Raw genomic sequence first — 26774 nt, forward strand, 5'->3', positions numbered from 1 at the left:
AGAGTTGCTTGTGTTTCTGGAGTTGGTGCTATTAATATGTTTTCTGTGACTATTTACTGATAGGTATTTCCTGATTTATTGTTCGAAGATTCTGTAGAATGTATCGATTGTTTTTCTGCTAACGTAATAAAATCATTATCGGGTTGTCCAATTGCATTAACATAATCAATTTTCAACGCAGAAGAAACTATATTCATGTCAGATATTTTCCTAGCCTCTGTATTACCATAACTTATAATAATGGGTGGGTTCTTTTCAGTGTCAGCCTTTTTAGTACATGTTTGTTGTTTATCTGGTGAAACATCCAAAGACCTGTTTACGAGGACATGATCGTGATCTATACCTGCAAATGTAATATTCTTCCTGATATTTTTCTCTTTGATCCTGGAACTTTTTAGATTCTTTAGCTTCTAGATTTGTATGTATTTCCAGATGGGGATCTTTGATCTTAGCTCAGGGACCGTTTCAATTTGGACTACATGCATCATGGGGCTTTCATCTCCCTCCCTTATTAATTTCAAATGGCCGAAGACGGGTTTGGGTTTTACTAACCAGTAAACCAGTAGTATTGAGCGGCCGATAACCATCGGCCGCTTATTATTTCAAATGGCCGGAAACAGATCAAATTTTTACTAATTTTCGGCCGTCCTTTATTTCAAATGGCCGAAGATGGGTTTGGTTTTTACTGGTTAACGGCCGCTCAACTTTCGGTATTTTCGAAGGTCATATCTTTGAAAATATGAGGCATACTGACGGCCGGAATCTAGTTGTAAATTCACAAAATTCTAGCTATTCACAAATATAGTGGAATCTGTGTTGGTGAATTTAAGGTTTCCGCAATAAAAGAAAAGAAAAATAACGTAAATAAACCAGTTTTGCGACCACCCGGACGGAAAGTAGATTTTGAAATTAATCGTTAACGTATTATCCGACCACCAAAAATATCGCAAATTATGAATAGTTTCATGAGATGGGCACTTAAATATTTAAATTAAACATGCTAAATATGCACAAACTAATCAATGATTTTCAAAATCAATCAACGTGCTATTTTTTTCGCTAAATTTGATACACGTACACTAGTGTGTCCCTTATTTTTCAAAGTTTGAATTTTTTAACGCATAGGCTCTAGTTTTGTTTATTTGACCCTAAAACACTCTAATATCAATTTTTTCCTTATTTGGATAACTGCAACCCGTGCCGACTTGAGTTGGAAAAATGTTCATACAAGTTGCGCTGCAAGTGCCGCGTGGTGCCGCCCCACGCACGCTCTATTTGTCGATTTATCTCGACCTATCATTATTAACGCGTATTGTTTGATATTTTAAAGATGTCAGTGAAATGGAGAAGCGTTGTAAAAAAATATTTTCTTAATTGTTCAGGTAAATCACCAAATAACTGATACGAAATTACCGTCTAACCGTCAAGTTCTCACAGTTCTGTTTTAACATTTGCGAAATCAAGTAAAGTGTTAGTGAAATCACGAATCTTATCATTCAAGAGTGTATTACATTCTGAAGAAAGGCTGAAATACCCACCAAAGCTCTTCCTAACTGTATAAAGAAGCTTATGGATCTTTACCAAGTCAGGCGAGGGGTGCAAAAAAGCACAGCATGCTTATAAAAGCTGCGAGGAGAGTTTTCAAAAAGATTTGGATAATTTATTCGATATCATGCACGCTGGTGTGGTGGTGATGTCCAGGTTGTTTATTGGGTGTAGAGGAAAGTTACTTGAAAAGGATGAAAGGGCAAGACAGAGAAAGATTGAAGAAGAGAAAAAAGAGGCTCAGGCAAACGTCTTCACAGAGGTAATTGACGTCCTTTTACACAGCATTATACCACCTCAAGAACTAGGAGAACTACACGATATGCCTGCCAGCAATAGGTCTTAATTACGACGATTATCCAATCAACAGACCTTCTATTCAACGAATTCGAACACAAATGGGAAAGGATAAAGCGGATTTCATAAAAAATAATTTTCAGTATAACGTGCCCGAATTTGTTACTGTTTACTGGGATGGAAAACTGTTTCCTGGCCTGTGAGAAGTTCTAAAAAGGAATGCCTGCCAATCCTTACTTCATTTGGAGAAAAGGAGCAGTACTTCCTTGCAGTACTAAAACTGGACATCTCATCTGACAAAGATCAAGCTAAAACAGTTGCAAACGCACTTTGTGACTAGAACCTCAATGATAAGTTAGGTACAAATAATGTGCTGGGATACGACATCATCCAATACAGGCAGCTTGAATGGAACTTGTGTACTTTTGGAACAAAAATTACATAGAGAGATGATACTCTTCTTTGCCGCTATTATGTTTATGAATTGGTTTTTAAGTGTATTTTAATCAAAAATCCACCTAGTTAAAAGTTTAAAGACAATTGGAAAAACATTGACCTTAGTTCTATCGTAACATGCAGTGATTTTGTAAAACAATATCTTTATGACGCAAACTATTAACGCATTGGCGACGTTTTTTTAAGCATAAACTCCAATAATGTATTATGCGTGATGATTATCGGGAACTGATCGAACTATCTATAATTTTACTTATTGTTTTAGCTGAATCATTGAGTGCTTTCGTATCCATCAAGCGCAAAATTTGTTTTCGAGTTTGAAAATTCAGCAAAAGCAGTTTTTTTACGCTGTGTTCAAGAACACAAAAAGATGATTCTAGTCTGTAAAAAAGGGACCTTAAGAAGAAAGTATTGTGAATAAATTATGTAACTTTAACTTTTTAATAAATAAAAGTGTTACTTAAATTTGTCTTTTCATCAATATTTACATACAACATTCATATTTACGACGACCTAGCTATTTATTAAGAAGTACTCAAAGACACCATCTTACATAAACTTTGGGACCCTGTCGGCACGGGTTAACATGAACGTAGGAAGTTAAAATTTTATATTTAAGTTAAGCTTAGTATAATAAACAAAATTGGAGGGTATGCGTTTTGATAACTGCAAAAAAAAATTTTTCGACCATATAAGGGACACCCTAACGTACACACACCAAATTTTGAAATGGTAACTGAGGGCTCAGTTCAAAAAATTCGAGGTCATGCCGTTGGATTGCGAATCGTGAAGTTCATCCGGATCGAATAGCGCGAAATTAAAAAGGAGAGGTGTATATCATTGTCTATTATTCAAAATAACGTGCGAAGTGGCCGAAAAGGGGTAGTGGCCGGCAAACCGGTATGTTTACCCTAGTTATTTTCAGATTTTAACAAACTATGAAACTAGAAAAACAAACAAGGACGAAAGTAATTTGAAGACAAACATTTGGAGAGTATGTTGCTGTGAAACTTAGAGAAATAAAAACAGTTCTGCTAGAAACACCGCTCAACATCACATTAACAACATTTTGTAAAATGCATCCATACCTATATGAAAACGAATAGTTAGTTTTAGTTTTAACTTTACACAAAGAATGGGGAATACTACATAGAGCTGCGTGTATACAACACAAGTGAAGCTGCAACGCTGGGCACCGATAGATGGAAGCGCACTCATCACATACAAGGCAGCTGTGGATCCACCATCCACAGCTGCCTTGTATGTGATGGTAGTGCAACATGGCACGCTGTAACTAAATTAGTTACAGCCGCGAAAGAAGAATATTCGGCTATTCAGCCTATTTTATACGCGTGCAACGCCTACTGAAAATAATAAACGTATGACTTTACAGGTTTAATTATTATTTTAATATTATATTTTTGATTGCGATGTTTGATCTATTAAGCAGGTTAGTTTTTTTACATTGACACTCATAAACAATAATCAATGTGTCTTTACTTCACAGTAATTGCATCAATGCAAAAAATAAATACTGAAGTCAAAATCTAAAAACCAGCAAGCCAGATATAGAAACAAAAAATAATTTTATTTTATTATTTTGATTGTCTTTCTTTACAGCAATTTCAGTAATGAAAAACTAAGCGCTGAAATCAAAATCTAAAACCAGATATAGAAATCAAAATCTGAATTTAAAGATCAGAAAATGATTCTAATTCTTCTGTAATGTATGCAACAAATTCATCATATTTTTCAAACCAAACGCTACCAGACAACTTAAAGAATATTTTGGCAGTCCAGGCTGAAAGGGAACAATTTTCATTGAAAGACATTGTTGCCTTTGATGCCAGAGACGAGAAGTTTTTGGTTAAACTTACCAGTTATTATGTTGAAAGTTTGAAAAGTAGTAATATTAGGAAAGAAAACACTTATTGATTTTATTTTCAAGGTGTTTTAATATTTTCTGCAATAAGTAAATACGTACGGTTCAACGACGCCGAACGGTTGGATGGCGCGGGCATGGCAACAATTGAACGTGGTCTCGCCACGGCAACCCCGCCGCTACCTGCTCAAGTTGTAGTGACATCATCAAGTATGATGTAATAAGAATAAAAACCATGCATTGAAACAAAAGGAACAATGTAACTGGGTGTCGTGTTTAGATTTGTTGAGTACCGCTTACTCTTTCTTCTTTTGGGCCTCCAATGATCGGATGGAACGACTCCGTAAAGAGTTTTTTTTTAATACTTGTAAGAAAACAGGAATTTGTCCTATTAATGAGAATACTTAATTTCAAAGCAAGCGCTAAAGCCTTCCACTCTAACAGACATAGGTCAACCTAACAGGCCAACAATTGCAGTAACTTCTTCAAATCCAAATACTGAAACAGGTGCATTTCTTCAAACACCTAATTCATCTGAACGTCCAGAAAAAGCAAGAAAAAGAGATTCTAGTGCCAAATACTTCACCAATTATTGTGGATGCGAATGAAGAGATTGTAACAGAAAGCTTTATCTCAGCCCTCTACATCAGACAAACCTGGTCGAAAAACTAGAAAAACTAAGGCTGAAGAGTGTGGGTTATGCGGTGTTGTTTGTACTCATGAATGTAAAAATAAATATTATCGTAGCCTATCATATCACATTTTTACCATATTTATCACCAATATTACATAGGTATATTGCCCCATGCAAGCTCGCTTGGTGGGTTCAGCTAAAGTGTGGCATAGCCTTTCTATAAGTTTACATGGCAGAGATGGAAAGATAAAATTATGGAGGTTTTTCCTCAAAGTAGTGCCCAAGGTGCGCTTGGCCACACAAACGGGCGAAGAGTGTCTGGACATAGATTCCCACACCGGGACGGGAGAATACCAGGCATTCGTCGCCGAAGTGGAAGAGCCGGCGCACCCGCAAAAGGAAAAGAAAAGGAGGAGAGGGAGAAAAAAGAACGGGGGCACGAGAATGTGGGCATCGTGCGCGAAATATATAAGAAAAAACCACTGAAAGACTAACGGACAGACATAATAGGGGGGCAAGATACGCCGGGTTCACGAGCCTAGTTGAGCGTGAATACAGAGCGATTTTAGATGTAGACAAGTTCTACGCTAAGAGTGTACCGGCTTAGGCCCACGCGTATCATAATACGCTGTATTGGTATAAGCTCGCGCTCGTTGCTCAGCGACACGGAACGGCCTCCATCGAGCAGGATTGAGGCTTGTCCACTTTTTCAACGGTTACTGGTTACGTTGTAGGAGCCGGTGCGTATCTCGCCGGATTAGGTGATTTCTGATATGCCGAACCGCGACGGCCATTTTGGTCGTGTTACCGCGGCAACGCACCTGCTCTCGAGACCTTGCCCGCTCCAGCTGTCGCGCTGCAATGAGTACTTTCCGATATCGCGATTACTGGAAATCGACGATACGACCCCACCTAGCGCATAAGGGCCTTGACATAGTTCGTTGCTTTAAAGACGTAGGTACGTCGAAAAAATATCGAAACGATACTATGACTCACTATTTCTATTGTCAAGTTAACCATATAATGTTATAGATAAAGATAAACTTGGAAATTCATTCTTGCAATCTAAATGCACCAATATTATTGGTGCAGTTAGATTGCAATGAGGTGCCATTGTGGAGTCTCATAAAAATATGAAGTCTAGACGATTCGCGCAGCTAAAGCTAATTGGCACCGGCACCAAAAAGTATTATTATGGAACTATATTAACTCTTGTATACATAATATATTCGGTAATAAATTAAATTATTTTTCAATTTTTAGTGTTTGTGTATCGAAGTCGATTTTTATTTTTTTTGTAAAAAATTTTTTTTACATAACACGATTTATTTATTTATTTATTTATTTATTTACCTACCTACATTAATAGTATGTATAGTATGTATGTAAGTATAAGACTACAGAGGAATGTGCAGTGCTCAGACAAGCCGCCAAGCGCTTACGAGCACGAAGAAACCAATATTGTGTTTTTTCTGTTTGTGTGGAAAAAAAAATAAAATAAATAAAATAGATTAAGAGATCTCATTTTCTAGTAGGTACAAAGTACATTTAAGTTAACTAGTATACTAGTATAAGTTAAAGGATTTTTACGGTTTAAAACTTGATTTGTTTTCTCATGCTAAAGATTGCAATTGTTTTGTTTTATGATTAATAAAAATGTAGGTACCTATGTGATTAAATTACAAAACTATTTTTGGCTTTCGTATCCACTCCTGTTTCAAAAGGCAACTATTAAATAGAATTATTTTAGGAACAAAGTATCGAAAATGTTAAACTTGTTTGTTTCTACACTTTCTACATATTGTCAAAGAATAGTATCAAAACTGGTAGATTCGATATTTGTTAAATTTTCATAAATTCGATAAAATTTTAGCTGAAACTTACAAGTTTAACAATTGAATGTGAAAAATTTAGAAAAATACATAAATTATTGTTATTATGTTTTAGCAATACAAAAACACCTAACATTAGCTATTTTATAAGGGTACAACTTTCATGATATTATAAAAACTTATTATTCTGAGTCAAAATAAACTTGCAAAGTGCTCTACTGTAAAGTAGTTGATTTGCAGTTTCGATACTGTTTGTTGTTGCAGTCGATTTGACATAAAACATAATATATTTATTATATTTATTTACAGACAAAGCAAAAATAATGTAGTCTTTTTACGTTTTATGCATGAAGTTTAGTTATTTTTCCTTAACTCATATTTTTTCACTATACCAATAAGGTGATAATTTATATTTATCAACTTGTTGTCAATAGAACAGAGGTTACCAAATGAATTCTGGTCTTAGAAGACCCCGCCCACTTTTACTCAATCAAGCCAAAGCAACACCATATTTTGTTTGAAGTTAACCCTTACATGTTATTCTAACAAAATAGAGGCATGGCCTAGCTGTTTGGTCAAATAAAAACACACAAACATGTTATCCAACTGGACTGGATAACATCCCCGTTGGCCTGCCAGGGGAAAGGTAACATATGTTTCCCCCGCAGGCTAAGGGGAACTTCACCATTGCTCTCAAACATTCTTCATTCACTCTAATTGTATTTCTAAAATAATTTGTTCGAATATTTTAAAATTAATTATAGGAATAAAGACAACAAGCTATTTTATATTCTTTTGAGATGCCTGCAATGTTTTATTGTTAGACCACAAGAATAAAATAATTAAAATAACTTTCGAGACCATTGAAAACTCCTCCAATGCAACACGACATTTTTAAAGTCGCAGGTGACCCAATGTTTTGGTAATAATTAATGTTTAGCTAAGCAATTTTTGTTAGAATTTTTTAGGCCTGCACTTGACAGCATCACGGTGGAGCGCGCTTGCCCAGGTGCCTATTCACAAAGTATAACATAAAGCCGACTGGCCCAATCCAATCAAATCGCCACAACAGCTAAATCTACGTAGTTATATAAAATAGAAATATCACAGTAACTGTTCCGCCATTTTGGTTTATGACACTTTAGACCAAACTCTCCTATCAAAAACTTGGAAGATACGGACTACACAGTACACACAACAATAACATTTATTAAGTGATTATATTCGACTGATCAAATACATAATAATTATAAATATTGAAACAGCGCCGGCCAGCCAAAGAACAGGCCAACGTCACAACTCACAACAGAAACAACGAAACAAAATACTATACTATACCCATTGATGACTATACCGAATTCATGACCGAATCAAAAGTAAAGTTATATTTGAAACAAGTCATTAGTAAACCAGTGTGCCGAGTGGGAGTTCCACAAAATTATTCAAATGACTTCACTACTGCGTTAATCGAGCTAACCTCAAACGCATCGAGAATCGCGAGCAAGCGAGTGTGAGTTACCACCGAAGCTAACCAGCCAGTTAAAAGTACTCTGTGCTAACCAGCCCATACGCGTGTACTCACCGTGAATGGCGTTTATTATTTTTGTTAAGTTGGCGTCGTGATATAAACCAACCAAATTTAGAATGAAATTTCTATGAAGTGATTGTATGGAAGCAGCTGTCTATTAAAATTAAACTGGTTATATCTATTGTCTATGTTTATGTTTTGAAATCATCGTCTTTGTAGGTAAAACCGGTCAAGTGCGAGTCGGACTCGCACACGAAGGCTTTCGCACCATCGTACAAGATATTTTAATAATTTTTTGAGCAAAACTGTAAGTTAATGACAACAGCGTCATCTATATGTGATTTAGAAAACTAATTAGGTATGTTTATGAACACATTTTTAAAATTATTTTAGAGCCTAGAAAAGTAAATTAAAAGTAGTTTTGACTGCACAAGACTTTTTACTGTTCCCCTATAATATTAGTTTAATTAAGTGCCATGGTCACACAAAAGTTAATTAAAAATCATCATCATCATCATCATCAATCCATAGCCGACCCACTACTGAGTACGGTTCTTCTCGCAGAATGCAAATCTGACAAGTACGGGTTTTCCTTCACCGTTAAAGCAAGGGATATAATATTATTATAATTCCTTAAAACGCAAATATAACTCCGAAAAGTAAGAGTTGCATGCGCGGGATTGAACCCCGGACCCACCAACTAGGAGACCATCATCTTCACCCCAAGCTATCACCGCTTAAATGAAAATAAATGTCTTTATTATTAGTTCTCACCCTACTCTCACTGCAAAAATCTATGTGACAACTTATCGATCGCGTTAGCGTCGTGGTTACTCGATTTACTTCGCAAGTTGTCCAAATTTGAAACTCACACTCACCTCATGCTTAAATCGACCAATCACGTGCGCTCACGTTGTCACTTTCGAATGCGAGTCGGTAAACATTAGTCGGTCCCGAGGACGTAAAAAACTTGCATTCACTATTTATGTTTCTCCTACTTGGCACTAGATGGCGCTGTTTCAATTATATACAAATCGTAGTTAACTTTTACGCGATCGAATAGGTAGGAAATCTCCCACTAGGCACACTGAATAAAAGACAAGAAACACAAATAAACCACAAGAAAAGATCACAAAATTTGTCAACGCCGGTCCCACCAACTGTCTATCCAGTGTATTACTTTACTCTGTGTCTACCTGTCTACAAAATGGCTGGTTGCGCGTTCCTTAATTTTCATTATTATACCAAAGCAAATACCTACCTGTGCCAACGTAGATAATGTGCCAAATACGTAGAAAGAGTAATAAAGGTAGATGCAGGAACGTTTGCTTTCTCATTCGCACTAAAAAGAGAGCACAGATGAAGTTACTAATATGATAAACAGAGACGCGGCTAACCTATTTTTTGTCCCTTATCGTGTAACTGGTTTTTTTCAAGAATACGTCATATAAGGAAAGCAACTTTAGTTGCAAAACAAACTTTGAGAATTCGTGGCGTAATTGTATTTCTCATTAGTTATTTACTTGTTTTCACATAAAAAACGTTTAATACAAATATGGTTGATCGGTTAATATACAAATATATTGACTACTAAACGATGGTAATAATTGTCGTGTTATTCATCGTTACGTCGTGCTATCGCTATCTCATATGCGGTTACACAGTACTTAAATCTACCTATTATTCTATCTACGATTTTAGTCGATTTTAAAAGTGAACCGTACTTTTGACTATAAAGGCTCCCCCACACAGCCGCGTTATTATCGGTCGATAATATTGCATGCGTTATTGCGATATCTGTTTTCAGTACATTTTGTATTAGGATGGTCATGTAGTTACACACTGCTGCGATAATACGTCCTACTTCCATTGCGGCGTTATTACTGAAAACAGATATCGCAATAACGTATGCGATATTATCGACCGATAATAACGCGGATGTGTGCGGGAGCCTTAACCCGTAGAGTTGAAATGGCGCGCGAAGAAACATTTGAATACTCCAAGAAGAATATGAAATTATTTGTGACGATACTGGTTGTATTGTTCTCACGATTGTTATTTGTTATTCTTTTTATGACAGCTCTTTGCCAACTAATTAATTATGTCACTTTGAATTGAATTCTATTGACATTAAGATTATAATATCCAGAATACGAGACATATTATTTATTTTTCAATTTGCATGATATTATGGCTTTTGCACCGGAATTGAGGACTCATGCACAAAAAGTTTGCACTCTTTACAAAAAAGCAATGAGACTAACCGAGAGCTATTATGTAGCAAGGTACGGTACTACTTCATTTTTTGTATTCATATAAGTATAGTACGCAACAGGTCGAGACGGTAATCGGGTTATGAGGCCGTGACGCCCTGCACTGGGTTAGCGTGGTACCTAGCGTAGAACCACCCGGTATTGGGCCAGGGTGTCTCTGCAGTTTTCAACCAGTCTTGAGTTAACAACCTCAGAGGACAGAGCTGAAAGAGCTGCCTGGCTGTCCGTATGTTTTATTGACGTTGTTGTTGTGCAGGATGTTTTACGTACAAATTATTATAGCGTATACCTTCGCTCGGAAATTATTTTTCGTTTTTAGTGGGTGTAGTAAACAGCGCCATCTATGAAAATTTTATGGAACGTTCGCCCTGAAACTTCCTCACTCCGTGAAAATACGTTCCTTTTTGTTTTGTATGGGAGCTTATGACATAATATGTCGTAGATAATCGCTGGTATTGTCACGGATGACGGATAGAACTCGGAAGTGCAGTGCGTAATCGCCGTAAGGGGGTAAAATAGGGGTTTGTTTATGTAGTCCGCGCGCAGCAGGGATGGGCGTTGAATGAACGGACTAGTCCAATAGACGGTTAAAGGCTCCCCCACACAGCCGCGTTATTATCGGTCGATAATATCGCATGCGTTATTGCGATATCTGTTTTCAGTACATTTTGTATTAGGATGGTCATATAGTTATACACTGCTGCGATAATAACGCCGCAATGGAAGTAGGACGTATTATCGCAGCAGTGTGTAACTACATGACCATCCTAATACAAAATGTACTGAAAACAGATATCGCAATAACGCATGCGATATTATCGACCGATAATAACGCGGCTGTGTGGGGGAGTCTTAAGGCTCCCCCACACAGCCGCGTTTTGTGCCGTATTAGCTGTCATACAAATGTATGACGGCTACTTCAAAGAATTACGGATACGAACCGAATACGGATGAGTGCACAAACATCCTATGTCTTACTGTCCAACTATTTTGTAGATTTGTCGTAAGGTACCACCAGGTGATACTGAGGGCACGTTTCGACAAGAATAAGTGCGAAAAGGATCCCAAAGAACAACGTCGCCTGTACTGGGTCGGAGAGCATGAATTGTTCGACAAGACCCACCCCATTCCTATTGCCAAATGTAATTTCATTTAATTATCTACATCTATTTGTTGTCTACCTTTATTTTGATAGTGATTTTGATTTTTTTATTTATTTTTATAATATGGGTAGGGTACCTTCAAGTCAAGAGTGAATAGGCATCTTCTAGGCAAGCATGTTCCATCTTAGGCTGCATCATCATTTGCCACCAGATTGCAGCCAAGCGGCTGGTCTATAATATTTATTTAAAAAAACTCCCTGTGACGCAGTGGTAAGCGCTGTGGTCTTAGTGGGAGGTCCCGGGTTCGATACCCATCAGGGGTTTGGAACTTTATAATTTCTAAAATATGCGGTCTGGTCTGGTGGGAGGCTTCGGCCGTGGCTAGTTATCACCCTACTGGCAAAGTGTAAGTGATGTAGCGTTCCGGTACGATGTCGTGTAAAAACCAAAGCGGTAGATATGAATGGGTCTAATAAACTGCCATACCCCTTCATTATTTTATTTTAAAGGGCATCAGTATTTCTAACATAACTTCACAATAAAGTTAGTAGATGGCGCTGTTAAGGGATAGTAGAACTACTACTACTACAACTGGGAGGTCTTAATTCGCAGCGAACCACTAGTTAATAATAATTGTTTTCTTTGTATGCGCAGTCACTCATTCGGCCGGCATAGCAGGCGGGCCCGCGTTTGAGCGCGTCGTGCAGCCCCCAGACTGGGTGCTGGACTACTGGCACCCGCTGGAGAAGGCGCAGTACCCGGAGTACTTTCGTTGTCGCGAGGCACGCAAGTGCGAGTATATACGCCACTGGCAGAACGGCACGCTCATGTGAATCGATGATAGTTAACAATAAAGTTCCTATTTGAAATTTTGGCTTTGTTTGATTTTGCTTACTTCTAGATACGTTCGTTAGTTTTTGAGTACTTTTAATAACAAAATTCCGCAATCTATTTTGGACTTGCCTTTAAACAAGTTTAAAAAATCTATTAAAAGTATGCCTCCTGAAAAAAGCATATTAAACAATCAAGGATTATGTAAATGATAAAAGAGTGTGGATTTGATTTGCAGCTCGTTCCAGCAATGTGCGGGACTGCAATTACCTTTTCCTTTTACATATATACCTAGTTATTTAGATTTAAAAAATAAGGACTAAAATCGTACTTTTGACACAAAAAATTAAAATGATGCGTGAGTAGTTAAATTTTATGCGTTATAGTTGAAATATATTTTGTTTAAAACGTAAAAGCTTAACTAATTTATTAGGTACCTATTTTGAATAAAGTATATTTTGACTTTGACTTTAAGAATCCAGAGCCGTCAGCCTTAAAGCTGGTTAAAAATATGATTGTCTATGGTACTAAAAATCGATTAATTTTTTCAAATTAAAAAAGTCGATTTTTAATGTTAGCGATCTTGGATGAATAATACTATCTCTATGTTAGCGATAGCCCGACGTAACGATGAATAACACGACAATTACCTACCATTGTTTAGTAGTCAATTTGTATTAACCGATCAACAATATTTTGTATTAAACGTTTTTTATGTGAAAACAAGTAAATAACTTATGAGAAATACAATGACGCCACGAATTCTCAAAGTTTGTTTTGCAACTAAAGTTGTAGTTCTTGAAAAAATTGGTTACACGATAAGGGACAAAAATAGGTTAGCTGCATCTCTCCGCTAAGAAAGGATTTTTGAAAATTCAACCCCTAAGGGGGTGAAATAGGGGTTTGAAATTTGTGTAGTCCACGCGGACGAAGTTGCGAGCATAAGCTAGTTGATGATAAAATAAAAAACGATACTATAATGATTATATCTTTTATTTTTATTTTCGCCTAACAGATAGTAGTAAGATTTTGTTACAAAACGCAAAGGAAGCTAACTGGACTGACAAACATAATACCTAATATATATTACATAAAAATATAACAAAAACTATATTTAATAACGTGTCTAATAATGTATATTGTATAACATGAACACAAAATGATACATTTCAGTTCCATTATAGAAAGGAAAATATCAAACATATCAAAATTCATACAATGTGGAAGAACACAAAATCATCTCTTTAGGGTTACTTCATTTTACATTTTGAAAACCATACATTTTGCAGTCAAAAATAAATTTTACAAAAAAATAACATGGGTTACAAAAAAAACGATATTTACAAAAAAAATATCAGTGCCAGCATTGTTAAAGCTCTGCACTGTTGGCTGAAATTCAACTAATTTATGAATTCCCAATTTGATCGAAACAGAAATCGATGTTGGACACCCCAACATCAAGTTTTACAATAAAGGGGCTTTATATTACAAAATATTAGATAAAAAGGCAGAGGCTATAGAAAGTGCTCACTTATGGACTAAGAGACAGTGCGTGCCAGACCTTCGTTATTTTATAAAAGCTTCTTCCCAGTGTTGGGGACAATATGCAGATAAACTTTCAGCTTTTATAAAATAACGAAGGTCTGGCCACGCGCTGGCTCTCTCTCTTTCTCTCGGTCTCGTTTTAACTCGATGTAAAGTCTTAGCTAAGCACGCTCTATAGATCTCAGACAAGTTAACACACACACATAACGCGCGTTCAAAAGAAAACACACGTACGCGCGCGTTTAGTATGATAACATGCAGTTCCCATCGCACTTTGTGTGGGACCAAGTCTTAATACAGTTTGATAGGTCAGTACTCAGAATGCTTCTTTGCTTGCTTTCTTGCTAGTTTTCTTCTCACGCTCAGTCAACACCGACCGGTATTCAGGAACGCTTCATAGTAATATCACACGAGTAGATATTATAGACCAGAGGGGAAGCTTCACACTAGCTCACGCACACCACGACGTGCGCCCAGTTTGGCGGCAAACGGAGCGTCCGTGACACGTCGTGGTGTGCGTGAGCTGCGCTAGAGTGAGTGTACCTACAGCCAGCCGCTAGTATGAAGCTTCCCCTCTGGTCTATATATCTACTCGTGTGGTAATATACACTATCAGCGAAATGAAATTGACATATTGTCACCATTGCAAACCACACAATAATAAACTCTAAGCTCTAAGGAATAAAGCAAACAAAGCAATGGCGCCAACATATTAATAACGCATCAATTTACGATGAACGGACAATAGCGCTCTCTCTGTTTGTCTCTATCAATTGTATGGGTACGTAACAGAGAGAGGGCTACACTAACTTCTCCGCGGAGTTAAATTAGTATAGCGCTCTCTCTGTTTTTGTATGGGATTAGCTAGAGAGAGCATTATATTATCTTCATTGCATGATAGGACATAGCGCGGCACTGACGGTCAGCGTGAGAAGAAACCTAGCCTTAAATAAAACATTGCGACGTCACTTATTCATAATAATAACTAGGTATTCTAAAAATAATGAGTGAATACAAGAATTTAACTAACAAATTAGTGTAATGCCAGTGGATTTTAAGAGAAGTTGCTCCTCAGCGCCTTCTATACAAACGTATAGTCCGCGACAGATCGAGATGGCAATCGGGATATGGCACACCCGTACGTTACCCGCGCTCGCCCGCACCGGTTAGCGCGGGGGCTGTGCGTGTGCGGGGCGTTCCCTCCCCGATTGCCATTTCGACTTGTCACATACTATATATATGTTAGTTTCTTTATTCCACAATAACCATAATATGACTTTGACCTGTCAATGTCATGTGGACTGGAAGAGCCACAGAGGGGATAATTTAAAAAATAAATCTGTCAAAATATACGAGGACAAGAAAATCGTAGGAAAATCAAAAAAAAAACCTTGTAAAGAAATTTCTAAGAAAATAGACTTCAAGAAAACCAACGGGTGATAAGGAAGTTACTAATAGTAATAAATAAACAAATTCATTTAACCTATGAGTCAACAATAAAAATTAAAAAATAATAAAAAAAATACCTTAAATAACTTAACCAATAAATTAATTTACAATGAAAATTTGGTACGACACATCCAATTGAAGTTGGACAGAGTATAAAATTTAATTATATAATATTATATGTTCAATATAATATTTTATATGTATAATATATTTATTATATACACTTTTTTGCATTTATTTAGATGGGGTGGGACAGTGTAACGATTCAGATAAAATAACTAAATCAAATTCAACATCAACTACTATCCTATTTTATAGTTTGACATCTAAGCAGTGCATCTCATTCTTTCCTCTTAAGTAAGAAAAGGACAGATAAACTTCAATGAAATGGACATATTATACAAGCTTGTAGGTATTATGCTACCCACGGAGAGAAGTTAGTATAGGACTCTCTCCGTTACATAGTCCCATACAAATGACAAAGACAAAACAGTCACTGAGTTTTTCGTCTCTGTCATTTGTAGAGGATTACGTAACAGAGAGAGCCCCAGGTATACTAACTTCTCTCCGTGGATAGAGTATAGTGCCAGTGTTAAACTTGATTTAGTTTTCCTCCGACTGAATCGATGCCAATTTTTGCAAAATCAATATTTTAATACACTCAAAAAAGGATAACTATAAACACAAACCAATATTTGGACGGTTTGCATATTTTCAAAATTATAAAAAATAACAAGATGAAGTAAATTTTCGTTGAGAAACTATAAAAATTAAATTTAAGAAAAAAAAAACACTTAACATTAATTTTGCCTCTAGATTAAACTTAAAATTGTAACAAATCTCTTTTTATTTTATTACCTAAACTTAGTTATAATGCGTCAAAAATGACTTCTCACGCACTATTCTAACTTTATGTTTCAAATTTCGTGACAATAGTACTAGTAGTTCTTATTTTAAAGGTGAACCGTACTTTTGTGACCCATGGAGTTAAAAAGGCGCGTGAGAAATCATTTTGTACTGACTACATATTATATATTTAACTCAGTTTCAGTCAGTATGTAACTCAGTTAATATCGGAATACATAGTTATTGTAAAAAAAATCATTAATACTATACAAAATGTAAAACTAAACTAAATCATCAAAATTTTAGTCTAGGTAAATAGATTACATACAAAATATAACTAAAAATCTTAAAAATAAAACTAGCTTAAAAAACTAAATTCAGCCATATTAAAACTAGGTATATATAGGTATATCTAATTAATAATATATTTTCAATTCATATTTTTCCAAAAAAATACACAATATACGTTGGTTTCACGTAAAAATACCGCTGCCTGGATGACAATAGGGCGGGGATTTGTCTAGTGCCTACGCATCAAGCTAAATATTATTATGGTATGGTATGGTATGGTATGGAATAGAATAGAAAAATGTTTATTCGAGTTATCACATAGGTCATAGGCCAGTCACTGGTGGGCCAAAAGCATGAAGACCGTTGTTTTTCTTTGGTTTCTACGCGGCATCGTACCGGACCGCTAAATCGCTTGGCGGCAAGGCTTTGTCGGTAGGGCGGTTACTAGCCACGGCCGAAGCCCCCACCAGGCCAGACCAGAGGTTTAGAAATTATAAAATTCCAAACCCCTGCCGGGAATCGAACCCGGGATCTCCCACTAATATCAGCGCCAGGGAAGTCGTAGACCGTAGACTAGATTGACTGCAAAACCTAAACTTATAGAAGTCTAAATACTGAAATTCTTTAACTCTATGGGTCAACTGTCATGTCAAAAATACCGTGCACCTGTAAAATAAGGACTAAAATCGTACCTTTGACATGAAATTTGACACAAAAAGCGATTTTTTTTACTAGAGATAGCGAGCAAACGAGCAGACGGGTCACCGGATGTTAAGTGATTACTAAGATCATTTTAACGTAGTTCTGTATATTCAGCCTACGACTAGATACCCCCACCATCGCTCCTCCGTGAATCATCTACTGCGCAGGTACAACGTGTCTTTACGAGAAACAAACCGTATAACGCCCGATTTTTCAAACACCAAATAATATTTAACTGAGTAATTTGAACGTTTTGTATTCGAAATTACACAAAATATCAAATTTATTCGTTAATAACTATTTGGCGATAGAAAAATCAGCCAAATTCGAAAAAAAAAAATTTTTTTTTTGAGTATTCAACAAAAAAATAAACTTTTACAAAACCTACGTTGGACATGAAGTGAGAGGAACAATACATTTCATAATATCTACATTTAAGGCGTCCACACCATAGCCAACGGCCCAAAGTTCAGAGTTCTCAGAGTTCAGACTTTCGCGTCTCACCACAGAATAGTTCGTAGGTAATTGATTTTTTTAAAGCTGGCTTAGATCATTCGCTTTAAAACTGGATTTTTTTAAATTAAATATATGTGAAAAACACTGACTGAACAATCCTAGATACTTCTTGAGAATATAAAAAAATAATTGTCATATAAAATTCGAATGACTTTTCATAATTATAATATCAGCATTTCAAAGAATGGCTGGCAATTTTTTTTTTGGATAGTATCTATTTATCTATTTAAATTAAGATATAATAAGTAAATACCAGGTACGGAAAAAATCATATAAATTGCTTGTACTTTTTAAAATTATAAAACCTATTTTTTTTAATAAAGCAGCTACAATCTACCGTTTATCATTCAGACATTGTGACGCAGAACTCTGAACTTGCTGAGAATGCTAGACCGCGCGACCGCTAGCAATGGGTATGATGCCTTATTAACAACTAACTAGCTCACGGTTTTCATAGATCTGACGTACTCTTTAATAATAATAATAATATAATTACACTAATCATAATTAATAATAGTTAATTATTAATTAAAAATACGTCTGTAAAACTAAAATACGCTTACATACTTACATACATTTTTTTCATATATTTTTCTTTTAGATTTATTTATTTTTTCTTTACATTATGTACTCTATATACTAAAAATATCGCTCTTTATGAAATAAAAATGGAATCATCTATATAATAGTTATAATCTATTTTTCCGTACTGACTGTTTGAAAACTTTATTTACTGCATTGTTAAAAAATAAAAAACTATCTTCTTACGGAAACGCCTAAATGAATTATTCTTCTAGAAAGTCAAAAAAATTAACAAGAGACTGCCGACCTTGGAACAAATACCTTTAGACTTAGCCCTATTGTGACTGTTAGAGCGAGATAAAAACTAAGGAAAAATGGACTGAACGAACACGTAAGGGCGTTTGTGCACTCCTACGTGAAATCACGGATTCCATAAAAATACGAATCGAATGAGTACCTACGTATGTATGACGGCTATTTCGAAGAATCACGGATACGAACCAAATACGGATGAGTGCACAAACACCATTAGTCAGCTAAGAAAAATAGATTATAACTTTATGTATATGTTATGGGCATGTTGAATATACCCGGGCAAAGTGAACAGCGCCACCTATGGCTTGGTGTTGCTAAAGTATTCATTTACGTCCCGCAAATTGTTATTGCGCTGGAACCATGTCTCATCAACATTTCGATCATTTGACGTCAGCCAAAATAAAAATATACCATCAGCTCGAAACTTCAGTCAAGTGCTGACGTCACTAAAATAGCGGCCACACGCATTATCAATTTGCGGTACTTATACCTTTTTCATCTGCCATCCACCACATAGTCATCTAGTGAAAGCAAAGAGTGAAAAGTTAAAAAAAACTGTATCCCCATGTAAAATTAGGAAAGTATTTTTGATATTTTTAGGGTTCCGTACCTCAAAAAGAAAAACGGAACCCTTATAGGATCACTTTGTTGTCTGTCTGTCTGTCAAGAAACCTACAGGGTACTTCCCGTTGACCTAGAATCATGAAATTTGGCAGGTAGGTACATCTTATAGCTGACATTTGGGGAAAAATCTGAAAACCGTGAATTTAGGGTTAGATCACACAAAAAAAATTAAATTGTGGTCATGAACTAATAATTAGTAGATTTTAGATTTTTGTGACATTTTCTGCCATATTGCCGGTTTCTAAAAACGCAACAAATTCACTCTCAACTTTCGTTAGATTATTAAACAATCTCTAAACTAAACTAAATTACCAGGTCCAAATCTAGTGCTATCCTTTTCCGACAGCAACATTATGAATGGGATAGCAATAGATTTATTTAGACGTGCTATTTTGGTTTAGTTTAGAGATTTTGTACAACGGAATTAGCCACAATATCTATTACATTATATTAACAATAGGTAAAAATATAGTTTCTTAATATAATATTCATATCAACAAACTGACAATATTCATTAATTAGGAATCATACGAAATTCGGAGACTTTATTTTATATTAGCATACAGGGTGTTTCAGTGGTTTTAGAGCCGTGGCTGAGTTCAATATACAGGGTGTAACCAGAACAAACAAATAAAAAGATTAATTTAAATTTAAATAATGATTATGTAATTACGCTGTTGATTACTTTCAAATAAACAAAATAAATAAATAAACGCTGGAAAAATCTTCCCTGTCTTCACAGGTGATAGTACTGATGATTAGTGATACGATTTTATTATTGTATATACACAAAATTATAATTAAATCTATTTTTAAAATAGATTTAATTATAATTTTAAGTAATCTCTTTTGGCCTTCTGTTATACCTAGATTTAAATTTAAATAATAATTATGTATTTACGCTGTTGATTACTTTCAAATAAACAAAAAATAAAAAATAATAAAAAAAAGATACCTCAAAAAAAGGCTAAAATAAAAATCCTATATTTTGCAAAATTTCACGATGCAAATAACATCTTAATGACGCTAGAGGTCAACGAACGTTCCGGAAGTAGGCCAGTCTGAATCAATGCCGCGCCGTAGGTGGGGGCATTGACCCGAGTTTTGCACGCTATACATTGCGGGTTTGAAAAATACTAAATCACTAAAACTACAAAATGAGGCAAAAGGTTATTGGTATTGGATTATGTTTAGGTAGTATAACAATAACGCAAAGTTTTTGCTAGCGTTCTGGTTACACCCTGTATGCAAACAAATTCTCGATTATTATTTTTCGTTTTAAGACTATAGGGTCAACATAAATGGTCGGAATAGATAGTACACTACGCGAAAGTGATGAACATCGGCCTTTAGAATGACATTTCATATTTGTAGACCGTTGTCTCTATTACTCATACCCATATGACGTTTTATCGGTCTCAACGACCGAGACAGTGCTCTACAAATCTGCCGTCTCCTTCTAAAGATCGATGTTAATCTCTTTTGGCCGCGTACTGTACTGCTTATAGCAATTGGGTATTTTCCTACTTTTGAAAATAATGACTTACGCTGAAAAAAATATAAAAATCCAACAAGATTTACAAAGTTACAGGCATTTCAATTTTGGAGTGGGTGAGTTCTATCCCTTTCTCGCAAAACGAAAATTTGTATGAAACCGCACGAAGCTACAATGGCATTAGTAGGTGTGACGTCAAACTGTTGTATCGCTATCTCTGTGTAATCAGAAATATTTAACTGCTTATAACTTTTTTGTTATTTGATCGATTTAATTAGTTTTTTTCAGTTTACGTCATTATTTTTATTCTAGTTTACAATAAAGTAATAAAACAATTGGAGTCAAATACCCAATTCACTTAGCCACAGCTCTAAAACTACTAAAATTCCACCGTGTATATTATGTATCATTATATTAAATACTGTCAATTATATTAATAATATACACAATATAGGTACACGATATAATATATTAATTTTGTTATTTTAATATTACAATTTGGTCAGCTATATAATAAACTATTTACATGGATCATGAAAATTAGTTTCGCAAAACTGTTTTTTTTTTTTATTTTACTAATTTCATCATTTTTTTTTGTCAATTCAGAGTTAAGGTTGCATGTATACGCGCCCTTATGGTACTAATTACATAGTTTTACATGAAGCTCTAAAGTAAATTGATACGTCTATTTAGTTAGCTATCCTTTTCTGCAACTATCATTATGAAAAGGACAGCAATACTTTTAGACCTATAAATTTAGTTCAGAGATTTGTATATATTAATTAGTCCCAGTGTATAATCCGTGATTTAAATATAAAAAGAGAATGAATAAAGTGTAAAATATTTATTGAACGAAATCCGTTAAATTTACGTTCAGTCATGTATGAGATGTCATATTTGTGTTTATGATGTCATAGTGTATGTGAGACGTCACATGTTATTGCTTGTGTCACGAGTCTACAGTATTCAAGTTATACAGTAAATGTTGTGTTAGTGACACAAATATGTAGGTAGTGTTGGTATATTTATGTTTATGACGTCATAGTGTGTATCACACGATATAGCTCGTCACTAGGCGTAAAGCTTTCATACGGTTTATGATGCCATAGTTTATGTGACGCGTTATTGCTTATATCACGAGCTACGAAGTCGCAGGCGAGGGCGGATATAGGCTGATCCGTGCCTCGTAGCAAGTCTGGTGACGTCGCGCGTTATTGCTTGTGCATGAGCCGGTAGTATCAGCTGTCAAATTTTGTGTTTTTCATGTCACATTGTGTTTAGGATGTCATAGTGTATGCCGCGTTATTGCTTATGTCACGAGTCAGCGCGCCCGTTTCGTGCAGCCGCGATGATGAGGGCGGGACGCGTGCGCATCAGCTGTGAAGGCGGCGGCGAGGGCGACGGCGAGGGCAACGGCGAGGGCGAGCCCGCGGGCGGGGAGGACGGCTGCTCAGTGCCCCGTAGCGAATCTACTGACGCCACGCGTTATTTCTATAGTATCACGGCCCGGTAGCATTAGCTGTTATATTGTGTTTTTGATGTCACATTGTGTGTTTATGATGTCATATTGTGTGTTTACGATGTCATAGTGTGACGCGTTATTGATTATGTCACGAGTCGGCGCGCCCGTGTCGTGCAGCCACGATGGTGAGGTCGGGTCGCGTGCGCATCAACTGCGAGGGCGAAGGCGAAGGTGACGGCGAGGGCGGACCCGCGGGCGGGGAGGACGGCTGATCAGTGCCCCGTAAAGAGTCTAGTGATGCTACTCGGATTGAAGGCCATTTACCACCTGGAAATCATAAATTTTATATGTTAATAATTATTAATTAGTTTATTAACATACAAAATAATTGAGCCTCAATAGCTCAACCGGTAAAGGAGTGGACTGAAAACCGAAAGGTCGACGGTTCAAACCCCGCACGTTGCACTATTGTCGTACCTACTCCTAGCACAAGCCTGACGCTTAGTTTGGAGAGGAAAGGAATATTAGTCATCTAACATGGCTAATCTACACTAATATTATAAAGAGGAAAACTTTGTTTGTTTGTTTGTTTGTTTGTACTGAATAGGCTCAAAAACTACTGGACCGATTTTAAAAATTCTTTCACCATTCGAAAGCTACATTATCCACGAGTAACATAGGCTATATTTTATTTTGGAAAAAAATAGGGTTCCGTAAGATATTTGGGTTTTTCGGACACAAGGTGTAAAAAATCAACCAGAAAAGTTACTTATTTTGCGTACGCTGCCTAAACTATAAAAGATAGAACCATAAAATGTTCTAATTAATTGTAGATCTTATAAATATCTACAAAAAAGTCCGCGACACACTATACCCATCTATGTCGAGTGAGGCACAGCAACCATTTTTTTATTTAAAAATCTTGAATTTTTTTTGGACTACATTTAAACGCGTTTATTTTACTCATGCTATTAATCCTTATCAAAATAAATGATTTCATCACTAAGAACAGTTTATGGAGATAATATTTGGTCTTTGAATGATTAAAATTGGACGTTTGGTTTTGAAGTTATGGCGAAATTAATATTATATAAAGAGGTAATGTCGTTAAGTTTGTTTGTAGGGGGTAATCTTTAGAACTACTGAACCGATTTTAAAAATTCTTTCACCAGTAGAAAGCTACATTATTCCTGAGTGACATAGGCTATACGGGATCTTTAAAAACCTAAATCTACGCGGGCGAAGCCGCGGGGATCAGCTAGTATTCTTTATGAAAAATAAAAAATAAAAAGTTGATTGAAATTACAATTATCAATCACGTCGCAACAGAGCAACGGTGGCCCTACCGCGGTTGTTTGACAGCTACAATGTCACGATCGCAATCATCTCTGATTGGTTAATGCTCGCTCACTATTGGCCACAATGCATTGTTGCAACAAGAATCGCACAAATTCAGCCAATCAGAACAATTGAGATTGTAATAATGATTGATGCAGGCTTTAGACAATCGCCCCGCTGATCGACGTGATTTTGACGTGAAGGCCTGGAGAGTGACGTAGACTACTTTTTATCCCGGAAAATCTAAGAGGTTCCACGGGATTTTTGAAAACCTGTGGAACCAACTCCCATCGGCGGTGTTCCCACTAGATTATAACATGGGATTATTCAAGGGGCGGACCAACAAATTCCTAAAAGGCCGGCAACGCATCGGCGGCTCCTCTGGTGCTGCAAATGTTCATGGGCGGCGGTAATCACTTAACATCAGGTGACCCGCCTGCTCGTTTGCTCGCTATATCTATTAAAAAAAAAATCCTAAATTCACGCGGATTTAGGTTTTTTACGACGAAGACGTGGACATCATCTAGTTCTCAATAAATGTTAGTTTAATTGGTTTTATTATTAACTAGCTGATGCCCGCGACTTCGTCCGCGTGAAATTAGGTTTTTTAAATCCCGTGGGAACTCTGCGATTTTCCTGGATAAAAAGTAGCCCATGTCACTCTCCACGTCTTTAACTATAACCATGCAAAAATCACGTCAATCCGTTGCTAACTTGCGACGTGATTGAAGGACAAACCAAGTTACCAACAAGCCAACAAACAAACACACTTTCACATTTATAATATGGATAGTGATTAATGCAGGAGGTCAACAAAAGGTAAACTCACTGGATGCGGATTGTGATGAAAGTGCCTTTTCCTGGGTAGTGATCACGCTGGCCGGTATCGGATCTTCGTCTGTCAAACTGCCGACTATCACTTTCTTGCCAGCCGTCTAAACATACACAAACAAATTAGTACATTTTAGTTACAAGGTAAAAATCAAAATGAAATTTTTTGATATTTTCTTATTTTGAATAAAAATTTATCCCGTTGTCCCCGTTGTCTGTCCCGTTTAACGGGGACAACAGAATTTAAATAAAATTATTGAAAATCAATCCCGTTGTCCCCGTTCTCTATTCCCCTTCAGCGGGGACTGTGGTAATTGACTAAAATTGTTAAAAACTCTTCCCGTTGTTCCCGTACTCTGGCTCCGTTGACAGTATCCGAGAGTCGACGTTATTTTTTAACTATCACGTTAGGGTCTATAAAGCTAGAGGTCACAAGTTACCTTGTCCGGTTTCTTCTGCTGTTTGGGCGTGGCGGTAGCGGTGGTCGCGTTGGTGGAGCCGTAGGGACGACCCCGCAACTTCGCGTTAGGGTCTATAATGCTAGAGGTCACAAGTTACCTTGTCCGGTTTCTTCTGCTGTTTGGGCGTGGCGGCAGCGGTGGTCGCGTTGGTGGAGCCGTAGGGACGACCCCGCAACTTCGCGTTAGGGTCTATAATGCTAGAGGTCACAAGTTACCTTGTCCGGTTTCTTCTGCTGTTTGGGCGTGGCGGCAGCGGTGGTCGCGTTGGTGGAGCCGTAGGGACGACCCCGCAACTTCGCGTTAGGGTCTATAATGCTAGAGGTCACAAGTTACCTTGTCCGGTTTCTTCTGCTGTTTGGGCGTGGCGGCAGCGGTGGTCGCGTTGGTGGAGCCGTAGGGACGACCCCGCAACTTCGCGTTAGGGTCTATAATGCTAGAGGTCACAAGTTACCTTGTCCGGTTTCTTCTGCTGTTTGGGCGTGGCGGCAGCGGTGGTCGCGTTGGTGGAGCCGTAGGGACGACCCCGCAACTTCGCGTTAGGGTCTATAATGCTAGAGGTCACAAGTTACCTTGTCCGGTTTCTTCTGCTGTTTGGGCGTGGCGGCAGCGGTGGTCGCGTTGGTGGAGCCGTAGGGACGACCCCGCAACTTCGCGTTAGGGTCTATAATGCTAGAGGTCACAAGTTACCTTGTCCGGTTTCTTCTGCTGTTTGGGCGTGGCGGCAGCGGTGGTCGCGTTGGTGGAGCCGTAGGGACGACCCCGCAACTTCGCGTTAGGGTCTATAATGCTAGAGGTCACAAGTTACCTTGTCCGGTTTCTTCTGCTGTTTGGGCGTGGCGGCAGCGGTGGTCGCGTTGGTGGAGCCGTAGGGACGACCCCGCAACTTCGCGTTAGGGTCTATAATGCTAGAGGTCACAAGTTACCTTGTCCGGTTTCTTCTGCTGTTTGGGCGTGGCGGCAGCGGTGGTCGCGTTGGTGGAGCCGTAGGGACGACCCCGCAACTTCGCGTTAGGGTCTATAATGCTAGAGGTCACAAGTTACCTTGTCCGGTTTCTTCTGCTGTTTGGGCGTGGCGGCAGCGGTGGTCGCGTTGGTGGAGCCGTAGGGACGACCCCGCAACTTCGCGTTAGGGTCTATAATGCTAGAGGTCACAAGTTACCTTGTCCGGTTTCTTCTGCTGTTTGGGCGTGGCGGCAGCGGTGGTCGCGTTGGTGGAGCCATAGGGACGACCCCGCAACTTCGCGTTAGGGTCTATCTCGATTGGCACCTCGTAATCTGTAAATCATTTACACGTCAAAAAATAAAAAATAAAAATTGACAGTCAGAGGGGACTGCCAACAGCATAACTATTTATCTAAATATATAAAAGGAAACGGTGACTGACTGACTGACTGATCTATCAACACACAGCTCTAACTATTCATAAGCACTTGTAAAAAGTTTACATGAATAAAAAAACATTCTATTCTATTCTATTCTATTGGACGGATAGGGGTGAAATTAGGCATGCACTCATGCAGATAGGTAGCTATTATGAAAAGTTAGAGATGCATGCCCGGGGTCGGACCCCCGACCTCCGAATAGGAGGCGGACGTCTTAACCACTACGCTATCACAGGTTAAAAAAAACAAGAAACATAACAAGAAATACAACCAAGAAAAAATAACACAGGTTGTTACCAGAACGCTAGCAAAAACTTAGCGTTATTGTTATACTACCTCAATACAATCCAACTTTGTAGTTTTAGTGATTTAGTATTTTTCAAACCCGCAATGTATAGCGTGCTAAACTCGGGTCAATGCCCCGCCTACGAGGCGGCATTGTCTCCGAGTGGCCTACTTACGCAACGTTCGTTGACCTCTAGCGTCAGTCAGACGTTTTATTTGCAATATATTGTAAACTTTTACAAAATTATAGGATTTTTTTATATTTTTTTTGTGGTATCATATCAGTTATCATCTGTACTATCACCTGTCTTCAACGTTCTGGTTACACC

The 26774-nt window shown here is 37.3% G+C and overlaps 3 protein-coding genes across 8 annotated transcripts in view; 2 read left to right on the forward strand and 1 right to left on the reverse strand.

Moving 5' to 3' along the window:
• LOC117994453 (E3 SUMO-protein ligase ZBED1-like) overlaps positions 1-26774 on the forward strand; it is a 318547-nt gene that overhangs the window by 147264 nt on the left and 144509 nt on the right. The window lies entirely within an intron of this gene.
• On the forward strand, positions 6332-12385 carry LOC117994103 (NADH dehydrogenase [ubiquinone] 1 beta subcomplex subunit 9-like). 2 transcript variants are annotated; one of them, XM_069507605.1, is made up of 5 exons: positions 6332-8067; positions 9273-9483; positions 10255-10459; positions 11444-11589; positions 12205-12385. In XM_069507605.1, exons 3-5 carry the CDS (start codon positions 10365-10367, stop codon positions 12381-12383), a joined length of 420 nt encoding a protein of 139 aa, XP_069363706.1. In that variant the 5' UTR covers positions 6332-8067; positions 9273-9483; positions 10255-10364; the 3' UTR covers positions 12384-12385. The 2 variants fall into 2 exon arrangements, with proteins under 2 accessions (XP_069363706.1, XP_034837874.1); XM_034981983.2 differs by lacking the exons at positions 6332-8067; positions 9273-9483 and having other exon boundaries at positions 10208-10459.
• LOC117994447 (uncharacterized) overlaps positions 13368-26774 on the reverse strand; it is an 81867-nt gene continuing 68460 nt past the window's right edge. For all 5 annotated transcript variants that reach the window (XM_069507516.1, XM_069507515.1, XM_069507517.1 and 2 more), the window contains 3 exons: positions 25938-26053; positions 24316-24421; positions 13368-22475 (listed from right to left, as the gene is read on the reverse strand). In XM_069507516.1, coding sequence (XP_069363617.1) covers positions 22297-22475; positions 24316-24421; positions 25938-26053 — 401 coding nt within the window. In that variant the 3' untranslated portion in view covers positions 13368-22296. The remainder of the gene's footprint in view (positions 22476-24315; positions 24422-25937; positions 26054-26774) is intronic.

This window comes from Maniola hyperantus, chromosome 26 (assembly GCF_902806685.2).
Source record: "Maniola hyperantus chromosome 26, iAphHyp1.2, whole genome shotgun sequence".
NCBI lineage: Eukaryota > Metazoa > Arthropoda > Insecta > Lepidoptera > Nymphalidae > Maniola > Maniola hyperantus.